General features: G+C 44.9%; 1 protein-coding gene across 1 annotated transcript in view; it reads right to left on the bottom strand.

The window, feature by feature from the left end:
* CCDC12 (coiled-coil domain containing 12) overlaps positions 1 to 24,790 on the bottom strand; it is a 181,297-nt gene that overhangs the window by 50,182 nt on the left and 106,325 nt on the right. Inside the window, exon 3 of the mRNA XM_029588228.1 lies at positions 14,004 to 14,083. Coding sequence (XP_029444088.1) covers positions 14,004 to 14,083 — 80 coding nt within the window. The remainder of the gene's footprint in view (positions 1 to 14,003; positions 14,084 to 24,790) is intronic.

Raw genomic sequence — 24,790 nt, forward strand, 5'->3', positions numbered from 1 at the left:
CCCTCCTTCGACAGCAGCGGGGGGAACTGGATACAGACAACATCCAACATGGTTTGATAAGATCAAGCATTTACTTAATCTTATCATACCCCTGACCACTTAGCCTTGTATTAGAGATTGTAATGAAATGTAATATAATGTAATATACTTACGGTTAATGTAATGTAATATACCGCATACTGTTAATGTAATGTACTGTTACATTAACTTACTGTTATGTAACATTAACTTTAACATTACATTAACTTACTGTTAATGTAATGTACATACCTAATCATTACCCCACTAGCTTTTTATTATATTGTACAGTGACACCCTTATATGCCCCTCTGTTCCATGATATTAGTTTGGTGCAATCCACTGTTGCGTCAATCCCTAGTTTTCTGTTTCGTAGTTCAAGATCTTAGCCTCTGCTATCACGTGTGTATTATATTTACTCTCTCCGAGACACTGTTTTCTGTATAAATGTTAAATGTTATCTGCTTGTTTTATTGGTTAATAATATATTATTCTTATCGGAATCCTTAGTTCTTTGTAATTGTTCTCTTTTGAAGCTCTGTTAATGTTCAATGTAATTGCTTTCATTTACTGAAGCACTGTTTCTGTTCAATGTAAACCGAACTGATTTGTAACCCCTTACAAGAATTTCGGTATATAAAACTGTTAAATAAATAAATAAATAATGTAATGTAATATAATTACGATTAATCTATCCATCTTCCTCTCTCTGGGTCCCTCTGACCTTTCTTCTCTCTACCCCGTTCCTTACGAATCCACCTGTTAGATGTAACTATCATTTTTCTTTCCATCTGTTAATTTGTTACCCCTGTTGTATGTATTACAAGCCTTCCCCGATCTATGACATCCCCTACTGCTACAACTAGGTATAGGATACCATGTATAGTGGATTACATTCAGTCCTGAATACTAGAGTCTATTATAGCCTTATGTATATATCTGTATATTATTTATTTCTGAGACTAAATACTACCTATTTCTATGCTAGCCACTACTCTGGCTTTTCCTCCTCCCAGTTCAAGTACCCCTGTTTATTGTAACTTTTCACTCTCTCCCTCTCTCCTAGCCTATTGTTCACGAAGTTGTTAATTTTAATGTTATTGCACCACTGTTTATTGTAAACCGATACGATATGATTGGTATCATGAGTGTCGGTATAAAAAAGACCTAAATAAATAAATAAATAAATAAACCGATATGATATTCATTTGAATGTCGGTATATAAAAGCTATAAATAAATAAACATGGGCCCTGACTTTTACAGTCTGAGGTGTTGACATGCAGACATGAGAGAAAAAGCACAAGTAGACTTCTACAGCCAAAGTCACAAAGCTAAGAATGTTAAGTAGCATTATCTGAATTATCAAGAAGACATAAGAGAAAATGCACAGGACGGCTTCTACGGCCAAGTCCCAAAGCAAAGAATGTCAAGCAGCATAGTCTGAACTTCAAGAAGGCTCCTCACCCAGTAAAAATGTTGCTAGCAGTAGTTTTTGAGTTTGACAGTTGCTTGGTTTTGATTGATTATAAATATTACTACCCCTATCATAAGGCTTTGAGGTAACCAGCATGGAGCAGCAGTTACTGCCCTTGAGAGAAACATGGGGTATCCTGCATGGCGCGATATATACTAACATAAGAAGCTTGCTGGGCAGACTGGATGGGCCATTTGGTCCTTTTCTGCCATCATTACTATGTTACGTCCCATCAGCTGCTACACACTAGGGGAATCTGTCTGTACGTTTACCACACACTTCTTATTTATTTAAAAAAATTTTGTATGCCGCTTAAACACAGCTGTAGGGAAATCACTGCATTTCCATTGTATCTTTAGATTTAGATCTTTCTACATACAGATCACATTCCTTGAATGCCACAGGCTCTGTCTGTACAATCTTCTAAGTAAGCATTTGTTTGCTATCTACATACCTTATCACTATGTTTACATACTGTGCTTTATAACAGAATTTTAGCACTGTAGTGCTCCCACTAGTTCTCTATGGTATGACTCAATTACTCTCTCTCCCTTGGCATGATCCAAGTTTGCTACAGCACATAAAAAAACAAAAAAAAAACTCCAGGAATTCCCTGCCCTATGTATATGGCCTGAATCCTCTAGCTTGATAAATACCAACAAACACATGGTATCTTCATTACAGTTTTCCCTTGGAGTGTTGTGGGGTGCTAGAACTTCCCACTATATACATATACACACGTATAACGAATTGTAATGTGTGAAAGGCAGGAAATCCAATCAAAATAAATATACAGTTTTGGTCTGTCAATTGTTGCCATGGTAACAGTTCCCAACAGCCATGAATCTGACCCAGGAAGCAGACACAGCATGAAAAGAGGATGTGATTGGCTGGGGAAGATAAACTGATGAAAGCAGCAGAAGCAGATAGTACCGAACCTTTTGATGAAGTGTGTTGGGGAGAGAAAGAGAAGGGAGGGAATGAGAGAGGGAACTGGCTTAGGAGGTGGGACAAAGTCAGGGATCAAATCCCATTGCCATGCCCTTTGACCTTGGGCGAGTCACTTCCTCTCCATTGTCTCAGGTACAAACAAACAGAGTCCTCTGGGGACAGAGAAATACCTACAGTCCCTGAATGTAATCTGTTTTAAAGTGCCTGAAAAAGTGGAATACAAATCACATAATAATAATGCTAAAGGAGGAGGAATCTTCCTCCATCCACTGACATGTTTTTCCAGTTATAAAAACCAGTTCCAAAATGTCCCTTTTCCCACTGTGTAAATCGAATTAGATTAGTAGTTCTAAGGCTCTGTCTAGTGCCTCCCCAAGAGCACCATCTGGTTTGCCAGTCGACTGGCATTTCTATCTCAGTTCTCTCAGTTGGCACAGGAGATGAGAACACCTGCACCAAGCACACCAGAATATCAGAATAGTAAGAAAAGTTGTGCATTGTGGAATCCCACCTCTGGGCTTCCAAATATTAACCACAGAAGGCTGAACATGCATGTTTAAGTCAACCTGAATGTACTCGGATAATTTCTTATCGGGCAGTAACCTACATGTATGTGGTGATGGTGCATGCACGGGAACAGGGAGACAATGCGTGAAGGAAAAAGCTGGTAGAATTTCCTGTTTTATTTTTAAGGAAAAAGGTGTGCATTAACAGTGAGGCTCCCATGGACTGTGATAAGAATAATGCTGTGGGCTTTTTGCTTCTTGAGCCAGCAGAGCTAGGGATGCCTCTCCCGTGGAGAGAGTCTGAGGACATGCACACTGCTGAAATCTACTGAGTTTTTAAAGGGAGCTCTGGTCTTTGAAGCCCTTCTGAGAACTGTCAGGGCAATAAGTGGGCAACAGAGAAGGAAGAGGGAATAAAAATAGAGGGAAAGGCCTCCCCCTACCCCTTCCCAGAATACTTGTGAAGAAAGGCTCGAGATGCCAGAGTCTCAGATGGGACAAGTTCCAGCTGAGCTGGAACCCTGAAAGGAGCAGGCAGCCATGATGCCATGCAAAAAAATTATATTGTAAATGGAAAGTTTAATCCAGGGGGTCCCCAAACTTTTAAAAGAAGGGCCGCATGTGAGATTTCAAACCAACAAGAGGGCCGGGGGAGGTGTTGCAGGATGGTTGTCCCTTGCAGTCTGGCATCTTTCCATGATTTGAAATGCTGCAGAAGAGGGGAGATAGATGGCAGGGTTCCTGCAGAGGTATGGCGGCTTGGGTAAACATATTTCTAGAAAGCTGGCGACCCTACCACCTGCCCCCCCCCCCCCCCCCATTTCTTTACCATGTGTATCTCTCCCCCGGTGACAGAGGAGAGGGGGTGAATGGCAGGGACATTCATTTGTGGCATAGTCTCTCTCATTCATACTGCCTATACACTCTTGCTTTCTTCTTACCTCCCCTTTCTCACCCTTCTTCTCTCATCTCAGACACACACCCCACTCAGGCTTGCTCAAAAGTGTACACAACCCCTCCCCCCCCCCCCTCCCCAACTATCCCTCCACCCACCCAGACACACACCCACACCCCCCCACACATGCATGCTCTTAGAACCTGGGTCTCTTCTTGAGCTTGGTCCTCCCTCTCTTTTCAGCAGCCAAGGGATGGGCCTTTGCGGTGGCCCCACCCAGCTTATCTTGCTCTTCAGTAGCCAGTAGGATGGGATCCCACTGGTGGCCCACCAAGTCCTTCCTCTCTCTTTGGCCACTACAGGATGGGCTCTGCGGAGGCCTGCCTGGCCTCTCTCGTAATTCGGCAGCCAGCAGGATGGGATCTGCAGGCAGTCACCACGGCATTGTCCTCTTCAGCTGCCGCAGGATGGTCTGCAGCAGGAGCTGATTTGAAAAGAATTACATCTCCTGCTGCCGCAGGTCCAGCCCCAACGTGTGTTGGTAGTGTGTGTGTGTGTTTAAGGGAGGATGACAGTCACTTTTCATCTGCTACCAGCACTTCTTTCTTCTTCCCTGGCACCGCACAAGACACTGACTTACTAGTGGGAGCTGGGAACCTTGCCAACACTTTCTGCTTCCCTCGCTACACTCTGTTAAAAAAAAAAAAAAAAAAAAAAAATGTAAACCTTGCCCTGCAGGCTACTCTGGCCACAGGCAAGAAAGTCTTTGGCAGGCTAAGCAAAATTTCACTTTGGTCCAGATGTAGCCTAAGGGACCATTAGTTTGGGGACCCCTGCTCTAATTGCTTTATATAGGATGCTGTGATTTTGTAAACTGTTTTTCCAAAACTGGTCCACTTTATTTTATCTTATTTAACAAGTTGTATACAGTCAAATCTGCTTTTACATAAAGTATAAGTGCATACATGACATAAAATTCCAAGACAGAAGAGAGAAAGTAGAGTTGCAGGTGTTCTCCAAGGATAGCAGGATGTTAGTCCTCACACATGGGTGATATAATTGAATGGAGCCTGGCACGGAAAAATGTCAAAATTTCTAGAAACTTTAACTGGCATACTGGGCATGCCCAGCATACCACTATCCTCACAGGGTCCCTCTTCAGTCTCGTAACATAGAATTACGAAAAAATAAAATAAACATAGGAGAAATCCAACTCCTCGGGGTGGTGGGAGGGTTTCGTGAGAACTAACATCCTGTTGTCCTAGAAGAACACGTTACACGTAAGCACCTCTGCTTTCTCCTAGGACAGGCAGTCCTCACACATAGGTGAATATCAAGCTACAGGCTGCTCCCGAGCAAAAAGAACCAACAGGCTCCTAACCGGGTGCCAACGGGCACAAAAAACAACGGTGCTGTTAACAGAAGGAGACAGTCTGAACCAGAACAATGGGCCCTAGGCAGGAAGAGTTGGGTTCTACAGCTGAAAGAGATTCTGAAGGACAGATTGGCTAAAGCTGCTATGTCGGCCATCCCTGTCCAGATAGTAGTGGGCGGCGAATGAGTGGAGAGAACTCCATGTCACAGTCTTGCAGATTGTGGCTACAGGTAACACTCATAAGTGGGCTATCGAAGTCATCATGGCTCTTACAGAGAGAGACTTGACGTGGCCTCCAAGCTGAAGGCACGCCCACACATAACAGAAGGAAATACAATCAGCCAGTTTGATAGTGTCTGCTTGGTAACTGCAACTCCCAATCTATTTTTGTCGAAATAGATGAAGAGCTGTGTGGGCTGCCTGTAGCCTGCTGTCTGCTCGAGGCAGAAAGCTAAGGCCCTCTTGCAATCCAAGTTGTGCAGAGCCCATTTGCCCTGGTGCAAATGAGGCCTGGGAAAAAAGGTGGGCAGAACGATTGACTGGTTAAGATGAAAATCAGTCACCATCTTAGGCAGGAGCTTAAGGTGAGTACGCAGGACCACCCTATCACGAAAGAATTTTGTGTAGGGCGGATACATCACCAATGCCTGAAGCTCGCTGACCCTGTGGACCAAAGTGACTGCAACCAAGAAAATGACCTTCCAGGTCAGGTACTTCAGGTGATAGGCGCACAAGGGCTCGAAAGGACCTTGCATGAGTCGAGTCAACATCATGTTAAGGACCAAGGACACAACAGGAGGCTGCACGGGTGGCTTCAGCTGAAGCAAACCCTGCATAATCCACCCCACCATGGACTGCATGGAGATGGGCATACCACCCACATCTTGATAATTAGCATTGATGGCACTCGAGTGTACTTTGACTAAATTGGTCTTTAAACCAGCCTCCAAAAAGTGTAACAAGTAGTCAAGCAACTTCGGAGTGGAGCAGGTGAACGGATCCAAGCCATGGCCCTCATACCAGACGGAAAACCTCTTCCACTTCAGGCTGTAATACTTCCTGGTGGAAGGCTTCCTGGAAGCTACCAGGACCCGAGACACATCATCAGAGAGGTTAAGGGGCTGCAGGACTAGCCTTTCAACATCCAGGCAGTAAGAAACAACTCCCTGAGGTTGGGATGGCGCAGCCTGCTCTGATCCTGCGTAATCAGGTCAGGGGAGGTCCCCAGACCAATCTGTTCTCTGACGGAGAGATTCCACAGGAGCGGGAACCAAACCTGTATCGGCCAATGAGGGGCAACGAGAATCATGTTCTCCTGTCCTGCCAGAGCTTCAAGAGAGTTTTCATCACCAGGAGAAGCGGAGGATACGCATACAGGTCCTTGCCCCAATGGCTGGGAAAGGCATTCGAGACTGGCCTTTTGTCTCCCCTGAACAGGGAGCAGAAGTGCCTCACTTTGCTGTTGCAGGGGGAGGCAAAGAGGTCCACATCTGGGATTCCCCAAAGTTGGAAGATGCGATCTGCCACTGCTGGATTCAGGGACTACTTGTGGAGTTGGAATGCTTGAGTCAGGCAGTCTGCCACCACATTCTCCGTCCCGGCCAGCTCCAGGAAGTTGATCTGGCACTGAGTTTCATGAGCAGACTACAGACCTTGCGTGCGGAGGCCGTCAATATGCGCGCCCCAACCCAGGGTGAATGCATCTATGGTAAATACAACTTGAGTCGGGAGAGACTGAAAAGGAACACCCTGCTCCAGATTGGGTAGCCTCTCCTACCAAGACAAGGAGATCTGGAGAGGTGGCATAATGTAGATGCGCACACTGAGGTCCTGGGTGGCCTGCTGCCACTGAGACCGCAGGGCCAAATAAGCCCTGCACATGTGCAACCAAGCCAAGGAGTAACATGGACAGACACAGTCATATGGCCCAGAAGGTGAAGCAAAAGGCGTGGCAAGACATGCCGGCTTCGGTGGACCAGACTCGCCAGAGACACAAGAGCAAGCACCCGATCATGGGGAAGATATGCCTTGACCTGAGCAGAGTCTAGCCGGGCACCAATAAAGCTCAACTGAGGCGATGGGGCGAGATGGGACTTCGGGAAGTTGATGACAAACTCAAGAGACTCCAGCACCTGAATGGTCAAACACAGAGAGTGAAGCACCCCCTCCTGGGTAGCGCTCTTGACCAGCCAGTCATCCAAATAGGGGAACACATGCACCCACAGTCAGCGGAGATGCGCACTCACTACTGCCAGACACTTGGTAAAGATCCGCAGGGACGAAGCAAGGTCAAATGGCAACACCCTGTACTGGAAGTATTTCTCACCCATCAGGAAACACAGATACTACTTGTGACCTGGGAAGACCTCGATGTGGGCTTATGCGTCCTTTAAATCGAGGGAGCAAAGCCAGTCCCCTCTTTGCAGGAGGGGAATTAGGGTGCCCAGCAAGACCATCTTGAATTTTTCTTTTTGAGAAATTTGTTCAAGGCTCTCAGATCCAAAATAGGATGGAGTCCCTCTGTTCTCTTTAGAATCAGGAAATAGCGTGAGTAGAATCCCTGCCCTTGCTGCCACAGAGGAACGGGTTTGACTGCTCTGGCCATTGCGAGGGTGGAGAGCTCCGTTTAGAGTATTTCCTGATGCTAGGACCGGCCCCGAGAAGGCCAAAGGGGAGAGTCTGTGGGAACACCCTGGAAGTTCAACCGGTACCCTCGACGAATGATGATGGACAAGACCCACTGCTCCGAGGTAACCTGGGGCCAGTGGTGCATAAAAAACCATAGCCGGCCTCTGACCGGAGGGCCTGGCGTTGAGGGTACAGTCTCAAGGCTTATGCTCCCCTGCAGCCAGCCAAAACCCAGTAGTGAGGCCCGGCTGGGGTGCCGGCTGAGGCATGGGGGTCTGTTGCTATCTACAGTGATCCTGGAAGTACAAGCGCGCGAGGCAGGAGGATAGTATTTTCTCTGGCGATAAAAGGACCTCCTGGAGCCCTGATGCAAAGACTTCCTGGCAGAGGATGGCGGGTCCAATGTACTGGCTGAGAGATGCTGAAGGGTTTCATGGTGATCCTTCAATTGAGCCACAGCATCTCTCACCTTATCCCCAAACAGGCTCTCACCAGTACAGGGCAGGTTCGCGAGCTTCTCCTGGACCTCTGGTCAGAGATCAGAGGCTCGGAGCCACGTGATTCTACAGGCGCCAATGCCTACTGCTGCCTCTCTAGCTACCATCTCAAAATCGTTGTAGATGGATCGCACCTCGTGTTTACCACACACCAGGCCCTGCTGAGCAACTGCCAAAAAAGCGTCCTGTTGCTGCTGGCAAGGTGCTCAGATAATTCCTGAACTTGCTTCAGAGGTTCTGAGTATACTGGGTCATGTACAACTGGGAGGAAGTGATATGAGCAATTAACATAGTGCCCTGGTACACCTTCCTACCCAAGGCATCCAATGCCTTCTGCTCCCGACCCGAAGTGTGGGTGCAGGAATGCTTGGCCTTTTTGAGGGCTGACTCCACCACTACTGACTGATGTGGAAGCTGACGCATCTCAAATCTCAAGGCCTGCTACACTAAATAAACCGCATCTGCCTTCCAATTGACCGGAGTAACGGAGATGGATTGCTCTCAAATCTGAAGGAGTAACTCCTTAAAAATATCATGGATGGGGAACAACCACTACCTCCTTCGGGGCATCGACAAACTGGAGGACCTCCAGCATCTTATGTCAGATATCCTCCTCTGACAAGAGCTGAAATGGAATGGCTTCCGCCATGACCCAGACAAAGCCTGCAAAGGTCAGGTCCTCCAGCAAGGACCGGTGCCTTTCCTCTGGAGGGGACGGGTCTGAGGGAAGACCTCACTACGGTCCCTGCCCAGGCATCTCGGATTGCGTATGAAGGGCATCGAGGGCACCATGGGCACTGAGGCCCCTGAGGGATCGGAAACCGGAATGGCCAACACCAGACGTGGTATCAAGGACCCCAACAGTGTGGCAAGCCGCAGTGAAACATCCTCGGAGAAATTTATGATGGGAATTGCACCGGATAGTGGAGGCTTCAGTGGCTGTCGGGGCATTGATGGACCCCCGGACACTGGTAGCTACTGCGTACACAAGATGCCCAGAAGGACATCCAGGCGCAGCAGCAGCGGCACCAACATTGCAGGTGCCTGCTCCGGCACTGGTGTAAGTACCGGTGGAGCCGGTGGCTCGATGCCCTGTAGAGCTCGGATCACCACCAGCTGCACCCTGCGGTCCAGCTCCTCTTGAAAATCCACTGAAGCCAGAACAGATTGAGGAGGAGAAGGTGTCACCAGAACTCCCTTGGAGCCCTGAGGGAAATTGGTGCCTGGCACTGATATCGGTATGGAATGCCAGGGACTCCCAAGTTCGATGGAGGTCAATGCCGCCTCTCCACGGGGTCGCTACAGTGGCATCGCGTTAGTCGCCGGTGCCGACCCAAGCCCAGTGCCGGGCAATGACGTTGACTGGTGGTAATGCTTCCGTGGCTTTCCTTGGTGCTTGGCCATGCTTTCCCTGGCACCGAGGATGGCTGAGATGATCCCGATGTCCTAGAGTGTGACTACATAGAGGATGGCCTACCTCCGGCCCCTCTCTGCCGAGAGGGCCCCGATGGAGGGGTGGACAGCAAGGGTTCTGTGTCCATAGGTTCCCCATGGCCTTTAGGCATTGATGCTCACAACGCCGAAGTCGACAGTTCAGATTTTTTGAACCCAAAAAGCTTCTCCATCTTATCTAGATGGGCATGATTGCCTTTGGGGTTCATTTGATCACAAGAATGATGCCCCTGGACATCATGTGATGCCCCCAGGCAGAGGATGCATAACTCGTTGAGATCCATGAGAGGCATGGTCTGCGGGCACTGGGGGCATCAGCAAAAAGTGGATGATGCCATAAAAAAAAGCCGGCAAGTGGTTAATGAGTACCGGCCACCAATCGAGTGACACACTGGGAATCGATTGCAAGGAAGGGGGGGGGGAAAAAAAAACCAAAATAAAACTTACCGTGCCTCCCTACAGAGGCACTGACCGTGAAGAGAAGGGCCCGGCACAGAAAATTTGATAACCGACCAGGAAAAATCTTTTAAAAAAAGAGCAGAGCTCCACAACCAGAAGATGAACGCTTTGCAGAAAAAAGCAACCGAAGAGGGACCTCGCATGGACGCGTGGAAAGTGGCATAAGTTTTCTGTGCCGGTCTCCATCCGATGATGTCACCTGTGTGTGAGGACTAGCATCATGATTGTCCTAGGAGAAAATAATGCTTCTCTTGCTGAAAGATACAAAAATAGTCAACAGCAGTCCCTGTTTTTTATATAATATGTCATGGCACAGAAGGTATGCTATAAAATTTCCAAAACCAGTCCCAAATAGCATCATATTTGCTCTTAGGATCCATCAAACAGTAATGTAACCTTTCAATGTTAGCTATAGTTCTTGTTTGAGCTCTCCAATTATCCATACTGGGATTAACTTTCCACCTAGAAGCAAATGAAAATCAGGCTGCCAGGAGCAATTGAGAAACCAGAACTCTACTATTCACTGGGACCCCTGAACCCGACCATTAACCAAGCAGCTCAAGAGCCTGTGACAAATATAAGGGGCTTCCAAGGATATCAGATATTTCCTGAGTCACAACTGCCCAGAACTGACTAATCCCACGGTATTCCAACCACATACGTAAACAGAAGCCCAGTGCTCCACACCCCCTCCAGCAGCTGAAGCTCATTCCGACCAATATATCTGTAAAGTAATATGGCATGTGGTAGGTCCTATGTAGCAACCTAATCGTCAGCTCTCACTTTTAGCACATATAGAGCTTTTATGCGCAGAGACCCACAGATGCGTCCAATCTTTCTCACTAAGCATGTGGTTCAGACTCTCGTTCCAGTTAGCAATGAGTCAGGGATTTCTACTGTTTCCAAACTTAGCTAGTAGACTACACCAATACATAAGTGAGATACTTTATCAATAAAGATGCAAAGAAGAAAGGTAAGATTCGAATAAATTAGGTGTTCAGGGAGGTTGTTTCATCTCCGTCACACGCAAGATATTCCTGCAAAGCTGGAGATAAAAGGCTCTTGAGCTCTCATCCAGGTCAAACTCTTCCTGTGGATCAGCAAAGGACCTGAGCCCCATCTCATCCCACAACTGCGCTGCAAACATAAGTCCTTGCCTTGCTCATGTCCAATAACCCCTCAAAAATATAAGTCCAGCTAATCCAAGGTTCTAAAAGATGAGAGAAAGAGGAGGTAGTCTTTCATTAGCAAGATCAAGGTGCCATAGAAACTCTCTCCACACTCCGACTGTGTGGGCCAAAAGGGGACTATTCCAACAAACCGTTTGAACAATAGAGGAGGGTGAGAGAAAAAGAAAAGAATGTAAACCCGAGTCTCCCACCAACGCCCTTTCACAAGAGAACCATGCAGGACCCCCCACCCCCATTGAAACCAGGATTTCAGACACTGCAATCTTGCTGCCCAATAGTAATAACAAAAATTTGGAAGTGCCATACCTCCTTGCTTCTTAGGCTGCCACAGAGTGCTGAGATTAATTCGCACAGGGTGGTTAGTTCCAAACTAATTTCATCACACGACTATGCAGCTCATCAAAAATCATAGCCAGGACATTACATGGTTAAGTGCAGAAAAAGGAACAGCAATTGAGGAAAAATGTGCATTTTAATCAAGTTGATCTGGCTGGCCCAGGATATTGTCAGGTTTTCCCCACTGCATCAAATCAGTTTTGACAGTGGCCAAAATAGGTGAAAAGTTAGGCAAAAATAAGTCTTTGGGAGAAGGAAAATTCTAACACTAAGATATGTAAACCCACCCCTCGCTATCATCAAAAAGGGATAACTCCCCAGGGATCAATATGCCAGTTTTCAGCGGAAAAAGTTTCCAACTTGGAATAATTTATCTTGTATCCAGAGATCTCCCTCATAAGGTCAGGAACAGATTTCTGAAGATCTGAGATATAAATAGCACATTATCTGCATATAAGGAAATTTTATGCTCCAAACCTCCCACCAGTAACCCTTTCCCTCCGAATGGCCACCGCCAGCGATTCTATTGCAAGGTCAAACAGCAATGAGGATAAGGAGCATCCCCGCCTCGTGCTCCTCCGAATATCAAAGAAAGGAGACAAAACTATTTATGAGCAATCTGGCTCTCGGGTTAGCACACAACTCATATTTTCCTTCAATAAATCTGTCGGGCAAACCAAAATACCCCAGAGTGGCAAACAGGTATGGCCAATATACCCTGTCAAAGCTTTAGGTTCATTTTATATTTTAACATATTTGAGAAAACGATCTTTCAAGTCCATCCCAGGAGCTGTCCAGACTACAATGCAGAGCAGTAGTGAAAAGCCCTTGGTTTTTATAGTTTGTTTTTGTTGTTTTTTCATATGCAATTTTCTCCTTGAAGCCCCATGTTTACTTTAATATAAGAGCATGGTAAAGGAACTCCATTTCTATCTCCATCATCATGTAAGAAATCATTTGAAACATTGGTGTCATTTTGAAAAAAATATAAAAGATGCAAAAAAGGAAGTTATATGGCATACACCAAGTTTACAGGAGGTTCCAGTAAGCACAGAGATGAGGAGAGAGCACGACAGAGATGCAGTTCCCTTCACAATGGCAGAATCTGTGCATTCCATGGCATCATTAAGGCAGTTCCTCTACCTCTCAGTTTTTAGAGAAGGAGATGCTGCCGTCAGGCTCTTGCTCCTTCAGCCAAGCGGTCACATGGTCCCCTCCCACCTGCAGACCATCAGAAATTTTGACATCACAACAGACCTTCTGCTGCCCAAGGTTTATTGGTCATAAGTTTTGTTTTTTTTAATGTGGGAACCTGGCTTCTCATGTTACTACATAAAAACATGGCCTGCTGTGACATCACAGTGACATCACTGCAGGACCTGGATGACTGCAACCACACAGGAAGCCCAATTCCCAATACTGCAGCAGCGCATTAACAAATTATAAAAGGGACTAATTTTTAAAAAGGCAAGAGTTTCCAAAATCATATCATCCTATGCAAGTGATAATAGCACTCATTTTTAATAATATTCATTAAAAAAAAAAATTCCACAGAGGTCTAATTTTAAAGGCAGATGCAGCACTAACACCTGGTACCCTTACTGTGCGAATTACCCAAGTATTTATTATCCAGGGCCTGTGACTATTTAAACAGATCATTTCTGTGGCCCATATGCCTTTTACATGTTATTTATTTAGATTTGTTTCCCATTTCTATCACAAAACTGCTTGTAGCAGCTTACAACCAGTAAAAATACAAAAACATGTATTCGCAGGTACAATATCTTCCCCACATTACTCTTAAGTCAACCATGTTTTTCTCTCCCTACAAGGCATACCAGAATGCAGCTAGCCAATGACTGGAAAAAGTGGTTCTTAGAGACCAAGGCTGAACCAATCAATACTGCTCCCAAATTCAAAGTAAGTTATTGTCAGTTTTCCCCACAGGGCCTGAATTCAACTCCTCCATAGCAGGACTGGACAAGATTTTGCACAGTACTGGCATCACATATAGAAGAGATTGCCTTTTTTCTAGTGTTTGCTGCTTCTCAAGTCAATCTGTCTCCCTGCACCTGCTGCTGAGCAGATGCACTTAGACATTCATTTTTCATAACAAGAATAATGCAGCTTAAGAAAGTTCCTTTCTGCAGTGACAGAAAACTTCAGGCATTGATTAAGCTCTTCATACTAGTTTGGCCAAAACATTGGTTGAACACCTACCAGAAGCTGGCTTGGCCTGGGGCATCTGCCTTTGCTTAAGGACCTCATCTTGTGGGATGTAGTTCCGTAGTTTCAGTTCCCTACAAAAGAGGAGACAAACGTTTAATGACCCTGTGATACAAGGCCAAACCTATCACTTATGATCACAGCTGCTATCTCAGATTTCCTGATTAAAGCTCTCCTGGATCTTAAGAACAAATTAATGTACTACAGAATAAAAAAAAAAACCCCACAGGCATAAGAATGAATGCTAAGGTTAATATTAGTTCTGTTTTGCTTACGTTGGTGTCACCCAGTATTTGAATTTTACTCTTAACATGAAATCAGAAGCCACTCTTTGTCTAACTCCAATGGCAGATTTGACTCACACTATGAGTTGCACTATAACTTGTTCCCCCAGAGTTATGTATCACTGTTTCCATACTAACATAGTAAATGATGGCAGAAAAAGACCAAAATGGTCCACTTAATCTGCCCAGTAAAGATTCATCCAATTTAGGTAGATGGACACACAAATTCCTTATGCAACCCAACCCCTACTCCTCCCTTCCCCATCTTTTATCTGTTCTCTCAACCTTTTACCCCAACCAATGTCCTCCACATTTTTCCTCAGAATGCCCGAAACCTGCCAAAGTTCGGACCTCCACCACTACTGCCAATAGGCCATTTCAAGCCCTGCCATCTTCAACTTTGCTTCCTACAAAACCAATACCCAATTCAATATCCAGGGTCTCCTTCTTGTATCTTCAATTGAAAAGGATAACGATTGTCTTCCTTACACTGAGATATATCACTGCAGAGCATTCCTCTGCCAGAGTGAGAGTTCCCTTTGCTATGCTCTATCAGCAGATCTTGGGCCTTCTCATCTGGCGCTATATGTCCATCAGCTTCAATCTTCTACCCACTGACAGTGCCAATAACATCTGGAAGCACTACTGCATGCTTTAAGCAATCAAACTAAAAGATGAAGAAACCGACCTTCAAGGATGCATTTCATAAAGCAGAATTGCTTACCTGTAAAGCAAAGTTACTTACCTATAAAAGGTGTTTTCCAAGGTCAGCAGGATGTCAGCCCTCACACATGGGTGACATCATCAGATGGAGCCCAGCATGGAAAACCTTTGTCAAAGTTTCTAGAAACTTTGACAGACACACTGAGCTTGCCCAGTATGCCACTATCCACACATCCATGCAGGGTCCCTCTTCAGTCTTATAATATAGAATTCGTGAAAAATAAAATAATAAACCGAAAGAAATCCAACTCTATGGGGTGGTGGGCAAGTTTTGTGAGGACTTGGAGAACACCTATGACAGGTAAGCAACTCTGCTTTCTCCAAGGACAAGCAAGTTGGTAGTCCTCACACATGGGTGAATACATAGCTACAGGCTGCTCCCAAACATAAGATATGCAGCAAACAGGTGCAAACATGCACAACAACCAGTGCTGCTATAACACTGGGAGAAAGCCTGCACTCGAATAAGGGGCCTGAGGCAGGAAGAGTTGGGTTTTTATGGCCGAAAAAGATTACGGAGGACCAACTGACCAAAATGACTGTTACGTCACCCATCTTTGTCCAAACATAACGAGAGGTGAAGGTGTGGAGGGAACTCCAGGTTGCCGCCCTGCAGATCTCGTAAATGGGCACTGCACATAATTGAGCTACCGAAGCTGACATGGCTCGAACAGAATAAGCCTTGACATGGCCCTCAAGTTGCATTCCGGTTGTGCACAGCAGAAATAAATACAATCCACTAGCCAGCTGGATACGGTCTGCTTAGTCACTGCGACTCCCAATCTGTTCTTGCCATTGGAGACAAAACTTTGCATGGACTGGCGGTGCGTCGCCATCCAGTCCAGGTAAAAACCAGGGCTCTTTTACAATCTAGAGTGTGCAGGACACGCTCACCCTGATGAGAGTGTGGCCTTGGGAAAAAAGGTGGGCAGAACAATGGATTGATTGAGATGGAACTCCAGACCACCTTCAGAAGGAACTTCGGATGTGTACGCAAAACTATCTTATCATGAAAAAAAATGTAGTATAAGGTGGGTATGATACTAAAGCCAGAAGTTTACTGACCCTGCGTGCTGAAGTGACCACTACTAGGAAGATGACCTTCCAGGATAGGTACTTCAGGTTGCAAGATCTCAGGGGCTCAAACGGTGCCCTCATGAGATGGATCAAGACCAAGTTGAGGTCCCAGGATACTGCCGGGGGTTGGAGACTTGAGCTGCAGTAAACCTTGCATAAAACACCCTACGAGCGGATGGGTTGAGATGGACGAGCCTTCCATCCCCTGATGATATGCTCTGATGGCACTAAGGTAAATATCTGTAATCTTATGCCCATTCAAGATAATGCACTTGACTGGTTTATAAAAACATCATGTCCTTGAATGCAGGCCCAGGAAAGGAGAAAGTGAGGAAAGACAAATGCTGCTACTATGATGGCCCCCTACCAGTCAACAAGTGGCATGGAGGGTATTTCTTCAAGGGGATAGCCACCCAGCTCTCAAGACCAGCAAGGGTTTCTTGTGTTGCCTATGCATACTCTCGGGGGGGGGGGGGGGGTGTAGGGAAGCGGAGTCGACAAAGACCACTGGGGACATTAGATCTATTGGTTCAAAGATGGAATATTTAGTATGTGATACCTTTTATTAAAGATGATGCTATACATGAATTTTCCACACCATATATGGTCTCTTCTTCAGACTACTCTAAAAAAAAAATAAATAAATAAAATAACTGAAGATGCATTGGTGATTCTTCACTTTCTTACGTTGTATGGTACTACTCATAGATAGCTGCAACAAGTTTTCTGCTTTCTTTGCTAGATACGAACATCTGATTCTCTGGGATTGTTGCTAATAAAACTGTTTACATTTTCTTTTCTGTGGATATTGACTTCTCACTGAATGACATAAATGGTTGTCTTAGACATCTGGATACAAACACTGGGACAAAAATGCCATTCACTACAGGAGAGCCCACTAACTTATTTTAGTCTTGTTTCCTATACAAAAACTGACTGGTTAAGATCATGTTATGTCTGTCTCCCCAATAATCGCTCATCCAATTTGTGTCATAGTCAGTAGGGATCACTGTGCCCTTGACTAACACTTTTCATGTGCCCTAGATGCCCAACTTCTACCCCGTTTCTTTTTACTCCCTACAGGAAAACCGGCCAGCTCAGAGCTCAAACAAGTCTGAGCAGACTGAGATGTCTTCACGCATGTCTTACAGCTGCCCAGCCTCTGGAGAGACTGCAGTAACACCAGCTGACTCCATTTCTTGTCTCGTTTTCTATAGGGACAAACCATCTCTTATGTTTAATGAGGTAGTTATTATGCATAAGGAATATTGTCATACCCTTGTGCAAATTTCTGTACCAAAGAAAGAAACAAGGCATGATGAAATTTACACATCGCCTTGTTTCAGCTTGCATATCAAACAATTCCCTTGGATCGTTCTCCTACTGCCATGCTAAAGTGCTATTAAAAAACAGAATGCATTAATTAGCATTGTTCCTTGACATAAAGAGTTAGTCATTAGTTGTGTAGTGCACACCTCTAGCATTTACTGCTGTATATGCGTGGGGGGAGGGGGGTTTAGGGAAAACCTGTAATTATGCCAAACTGACACCTCCAAGCCTCTACAGTATCAGCAACAATGCTTCGTTGAAATTCATCCTTCTGTGGAAGTTTCAAAGCAGCAATGCTAGGAAGCACAAGTCAAAGATAATTCAGTTGCAAGTTTAAACAAAGTAATTACAGCTACTACTTCATTTTGGAGCAGTATTTTATGTTGTGAGCAGAGCATTCCTACAATCTCCCTTGCAATTTATACAGACAAGGGCCGAAAGGACTTTTTCGGGGGGGGGGGGGGGGGGGGGGGGGGGGGGGGGTTTGTTTTGGTTTTTTTTAACACAATGAATATGAACATTACAAAAAGTACACATCTATTAATAAAAAAATATATATTTTAAACATGTTATATGCTGCCTTTCTAATCAAAGAACACAAAGCAGTTAACAAAAAACCCAGATCTATTAAAAAACAAAACAAAAAATCACACACACAAAAAGCAAACAAATTAAAATCAAGAATAAAGAATAACTCAGCACCTCACTTATGATCCCACCCAAAAGGCCAACCACCCAACACACCCAAGGAAATTCACCAAAGAAAATGATCTAATATGAACCCTATTTCCCCACTATCAGCATCGAAACAATGAAAACTGCACAGAACATAAGAACATGCCATACTGGGTCAGACCAAGGGTCCATCAAGTCCAGCATCCTGTTTCCAACAGTGGCCAATCCAGGCCATAAGAACCTGGCAAGTACCCAAAAACTAAGACTATTCCATGCTACAGTTGCTAGTAATAGCAGTGGCTATTTTCTAAGTCAACTTAATTAATAGCAGGTAATGGACTTCTCCTCCAAGAACTTATCCAATCCTTTTTTAAACCCAGCTACACTAACTGCACTAACCACATCCCCTGGCAACAAATTCCAAAGTTTAATTGTGCACTGAGTGAAAAAGAACTTTCTCCGATTAGTTTTAAATGTGCCACATGGTAACTTCTTGGAGTGCCCCTGACACACCTATAACACAATGTCCTAAAGGTTTTCATACCAAAAATTGACTGACAAAAATCAGATAAAATTGGGCCAACAGGCTTCCGCAAAACACTTTAGTAAACTGAAAAGCCATAGATAAAAAACCAGAGAGAAGCAAAAAAGACCCAACAATCTTTAAAAATTCAACTAATCCTCAGGCTCCACTAAATATTCAGGTTTTCAACTTCTTTCTAAAAGCAAGTAAGAAAAAGTATTTAAAAAAAAATAAAGTATTTTAGGACTAAAAGAAAATATAGAGAACTTGAAAAAGACCTAAAAAGGAGGTAAAAAGAAGTCAGGAATCAGCCAAGGTTACACACTGAGGAAATTAGCTGGTGTTTTGCTGTCTGGAACCAAGTATTCCCGCTCTCTAGGGGTATTCAAGTGTTACCCTACAAGTGTTGGCATGAAGTTCTTTCTGCCCAAACTTGTTTGAAATAACATGCTTAGGTCACTAGACATCCCTCTTGCAAGATGTTAACCTGTTACATGCCTCTGCAAACTTCATATTCACAGCTGCTTCGGAAAGTTTTCTATGTTTGCACAACAGATGGGGAGGACTGATGGTCTGGCATTAAGTGCATGGGGAGGGCACCAGAGCTCAGGATAAACAAGGTTCAGGTACCCACACACAGAAGTCATGCATTGAAATGAAAAACAGCCACCCCCGACGGTAGGAAAGGGACTTGAAGGGGGATTAGAGTCTTCTTCCGGCCCTCAGACGGCAGAGACTCTACAGAATGCAGCTGGCACACAGACTGGGAGGAGAAAAAAACCCAAAATGATTAAAAAATAGATGCAGAAGCCTGCCTGAAGTATGACCTGTGTGCCATAACAAGAAACCATGAAAACCACTAGCTGTCAATAAATCAAGAGGGATGCTTGTTAATGCTTCCCTCTTTTCAATCTTAACTCACTTCCCTTGGTTCTCTTTTCTTGTAATACATTACTTTCTAAGTTTTGATGATCCTTGCTGGAAAAGGTACAGGAGCAAGTACTACTGAAGTGGTTTCTAGCACTCCTCGCCCCATCCTTGATGGCTGTGAAAACTGCCTCTCCAATTGCTCCCTCCACTCAAGATCTGAAGTCATCACAAATCCAGGTCTTCTAAGAGCGTATTACACGAATCACAGAGTCACCCCCAGTCCTTTTCTTCTCCCCTTACTATAGCACACCGCAGCTGGGTCAATCTTTCCATTGTGACTGATACTTCCTACTAAAAGAGATGGAGTCTCATTAAAGAAAACACCACGTATGGAATCCAATGAATAGGTAGACATCGGCTCTGGGTGTGCAAGAGTTTGCTTCTTCCTGTGGGCATTTAATTGCTGCTCCAGACCAGCCAGTGTAATCCTCTCCTTAGGAAGGGGCCCAGCTGATTAGAATAGCAGTGTCACCCTCGAGACTCTTGAGCCTTTCATCTAGCAGGTCAGGCCTGTGGAAAAAATGATTCTCTTGGACTTAATGCAGCTCTACTGCGTCCCCTTTTAGCTTATCTTTCCTCTCTCATCCTGTTATATGTTCTCCCTTACATTGTGCCCTTCCTTGGTTATAAAAACCTGCTTCCCAACCTCTTTAGCCGTGTTAGTAAGATGCCTGCAGGAGGTTCTGATAAATATCAGTGTAATGGCCCAATGTACTTAATTTCATAATAGTGAAAATAGCTGGGGAGGCAGGTGGAGCTTTCAAAAATGTTTAAATATCTTCTCGGGAATGCAATAAAAAGCGTAACTGGAATAGCTTTAAAAAAATTGTTGATGGTCATGATGCTTTAAAGGGCATTTCAACATGCTTTAAGAGCACACTTCATGGAAGCCTTACTAGAAGCTATTAATGTACAGCCAAATGCTGCACAATAACACTTCTGAAATAAGCTGGAAAACGGCCCAACAGATATTTCCTGACTCACATGCTAGTGCAGCTCCTAATTCCACATGCTATCTTAAGGAGCCCCACCTTCCAGTCCTAGGTAACTAGTTTATAGGCCTGGGCGTCCTATCCTACATGACTAGTATATGGGCCCCAGCTCCAAGTGTTGAGCTCTAGTCTAGAGAAGAGCTCCTGTGTGCAAGTGTAAGGAACCTTTGCTTCCAATCTTGCTTCTTTTTTTTTTTTTTTTTTTTTTTTTTTTAAATAATCAAAGTATGGTCCCTGTTAGCAGCAGGACAAGGGCCAAATAATCTTGGTTTCCAAGATGAACATGATGTGACTAATTAAAGTCCTTTTCACAGTATAGTCTGTGGTCTTGGGCTAGAGCTTCAGGTCCCAGTACAACTAATGGAAATAATGCAAAGTGGCCATGTTCTGTAATGAGAATCAAGTCACTGGAGCATATCTAGGCAAGTGCTGTCCATTGTTCAAAGGTCAACAAGGACTTCATTTTGTATGAGTTTAGCTGGGCAGACTTTTAGCTGACTAGCTCAGACCTAGTCTTCCCCCACCAAATAAATTGTATAACCACAGATTTAAAATTGCTAATATCACTTTGTTTCACCCAGCAGGGAAACATCTGTAGGGGGTATAATGTTTTCGGCAATGCTACCATTTTTACCAATACACATCTCCCATACAAGGAAAAATGCATAACTCTAACTGGTGTGTAGAATGGAGCAGGGGGTGTTGTGCAAGGCTATAAGTTTCACCTAGGGCACCTAATACCCTTGTACCAGCCATGAGTTCGGGGGGGGGGGGGGGGGGGGGGGGGGGGGGGGGGTTGAGAAATGGTGTCAGTTTTTAAAGTTTGAATCACTGAAGGGAGCTGGGTGGGTTTTTTTGGTGGGCCCAGTGCAGAGAATGAACGAACATGGGAGCAGCACAGTAATTATTCACACAGGGCAGCAAAAAAGCTAGCACCGGTCCTGGTTGCAGAGACATGTGGGGAAAGCCACAGATCAATTACAGTGTTTGAAACTGCAACAGGAGTGAATCAGGTATAATAGACGGGCCTTATGGTCTTTATCTGCATCATATTGTAATGCTGCTGTGATTTATTTCACACCCTTGCCAGCACAGTTTCAACAGCTGATATATAATTGGTAATACATTTCCAATGGTAGACAATCAGGGGTAAATCTAATCACGCACATAACAAATATACTGCCAGCTCCAGAAGCAGGGGTTCAGCAGTAATCTTATATATGATGTAATGAACCTGGCCCCAGACGTTCTGCTCCTTTAGGCAAATCCAACAAGATCAAAGAAGATGCCAAACCACCCACACATTTTTTCAAAAGGCCTCAGAAATACAATTATTCACGCAATGCAGCCTAGAGAGCATGAGAAAGGCTCCATGTGGTTGAAATTCAAAAGCCATTTAGATGGCTATCTACCTGGGAAGATGTCCCCTTTTATACCTGCTCCCAATTTACTTTTTAGTCCAGTCCTCAGTCGCGGGCTAGGCACCAGAACTCCATCTGGAACTCTACAATCGCAGGCCCAAAGCCCAGCCACCAATGACCTCCCAGGGCTGTGGACGGTGCCTCCACAGCATTCCCGACCTGGCTGCACCCTAGTCTGTCTGCCTGGCCGTGCACGGCACTGCTACTCAGCCACTATTAATTCTGTAACTATGGGTTGCAATATTTCAGAGGTTAATAAGCAAGTGATGGTTGAATCTTTGAAACTTTAAATGCAAACTTCAGATCTGAGTAAATCTGTTTTTGTTCAAATGCCTGTTTATTGAAAATATTTATATTCTGCTCATTCCAGTAATCCTATTGAAGGCTCCTTAAAAAATAATTAACAGGTGAAATGTTTGGAAAAGCATCTTTGCATCATAAAAGTCTGCTAACTGAAGGACGTGGTCGTATAAGGCCATTCAAAGAGATGCTTAACAAGACTTTGAAGATTATTTTTTCTTTACATTGATATGACACTACTGGAAGTAATCAAGTCATCCATACAATTAGAAAAGTATGACTGAAAATACTGCCTGCTTACCATCTTTCTGTCCCCAATAATATAAAACAGGCACCTTCACACCAAAGTTAATTAATATATTTTATGAAGGACCCAATCGGTTTTAGGCCTCTCCACCATCTTGGCAAGGGAGTGTGTGTCAGTAAAGTGAGCCTAATGCATGTAATGTATTGGCAGTCATGTTTACAGTACACTGCTCCCTTGCTTGCTGCAAGTCAATGTGTCACATTCTCCAGCACTAAGCACGTAAGAAATACCTTGCTCAGTTCGTGGCCAGACAAATGGAGACATTTCCCAATTATCAACTATTTATTGTTCAGTTTTTTTTGCTGCACAGCATGCTCTACAGGAAATGAGTTGACAAGTTCTCATTAACAGTAAATACCCTCAGCAAGGAAGAATCCCTGATGAACTAAGTGTGGCACAAGCTCTTCTCGCTTCCATTTCACGCTCACTGGCTGTGGTATAAACATGTCTGATTATTTTCTGAATAGGTACCTTTCAGCATCGGCTTCTAAGTAATATTGTAAAAAAAAATGCACAACTTTAAAACTGATTCAAGGCATAAAGACAAGTTGTGAAAAGAAACTGCAACATAACTATACAATCAGTTTAAAATTCTGTTCCATATTTTAAGATCTGGAAACCAGATTTTATTATAGAGTCCAATTAGAGAGAGTATTTCTGTTTAATAATGTTGTGTGGGATATGTAACCTACACTGGATGAAAAAAATCGAGTGCAAAATTTTGAAATGTGGAAGATAATTTTACATTTAAGACACAGAAACACAGAACATGAAGGCAGATAAAAGACCATACAGCTAATCCAGTCTGTCCATCCACATCTCATGCTCAGCTTTATAGTCCCTTCCTATCCCTAAGAGATCCTCTGTGCTTGTCCCATGCTCTTTTAAATTTATTTTATTTAGACATTCTATATACCATTGTTTAATGTAAAGATCACAACAGTTTACAAAAATATCATACACAGGTGTAAATCAGTAAATAATGATCGAAACAGAGGTAGTATTCGTAAACAGGCATTAACATCTACCAATTGAAATGCTCCAATACATAATAACTAAAGATCTAGGATATAAGGTGAGAAGTATAGAAAACTAAAATAAAATATTACAAATTTCACATATTAGTCAGTACACTGTATTGAGATTCTTACAATCTGCTCATTGGAGGAGGAATAGCCTAGTGGTTAGAGCAGTGGATTATGAACCATTGCCTCAGGTACAAAACTTAGATTGTAAGCCCTCTGGGGATAGGGAAATACCTGAATGTAAACCAGTGTGATATCTCGATTGAGATCGAATGTCGGTATATAAAAATAACAAGCCGTTAAGCCCGTTAAAACAGGCTACATCCCTCTGTCTCTCACCTCCCCCTCATTCTCTCTCCCCTCACTCTTCACCACCCCCTACCTCCCTCCCTCCCCCACCCACTCCTCCCCACCCTCCCTCTCCTCTCACTCAGTCCCTCCCTCCCACTCAGTCTCACTCCCTCCCCCCTCCCTCTCACTCACTCAGTCCCACTCCCTCCGTCCTCTCCCTCAGTCCCACTCCCTCCCTCCCTCTCTCTCTCTCCCTCAGTCCCACTCACTCCCTCACTCAGTCCCTCCCCCTCACTCAGTCCCTCCCTCCCACTCAGTCTCACTCACTCCCTCCCCCTTCTCTCCCTCCCTCTCACTCACTCAGTCCCACTCACTCTCACTCAGTCCCCACTCCCTCCGTCCTCTCCCTCAGTCCCACTCCCTCCCTCCCTCTCTCTCCCTCAGTCCCACTCCCTCCCTCAGTCCCACTCACTCCCTCTCACTCAGTCCCCCCTCCCTCTCACTCAGTCCCTCCCCCTCACTCAATCCCTCCCTCCCCCCCTCTCTCACTCAGTCCCACTCACTCTCCCTCAGTCCCACTGCCTCCCTCTCTCTCCCAGTCCCACTCCCTCTCACTCAGTCCCCCCTCTCACTCAGTCCCACTCACTCCCTCCCTCCCTCTCACTCAGTCCCACTCCCTCACTCAATCCCTCCCTCCCACTCAGTCCCTCCCTCCCACTCTCTCTCTCCGTCCCTCCCTCCCACTCAGTCCGTCCCTCCCTCTCTCCCTCTCTCTCTCTTCTCCCTCCCTCGCTACTGGCCGCTACCGCCGCCCGCTACCGCCGTCGCCGCCGCTCGCTACCGCCGCCGCCCGCTGCCGGTACCGCCGCCGCCCGCTGCTGCCACTGGGCGCCGCCATTTTTTT

This window comes from Rhinatrema bivittatum, chromosome 2 (genome assembly GCF_901001135.1).
Source record: "Rhinatrema bivittatum chromosome 2, aRhiBiv1.1, whole genome shotgun sequence".
NCBI lineage: Eukaryota > Metazoa > Chordata > Amphibia > Gymnophiona > Rhinatrematidae > Rhinatrema > Rhinatrema bivittatum.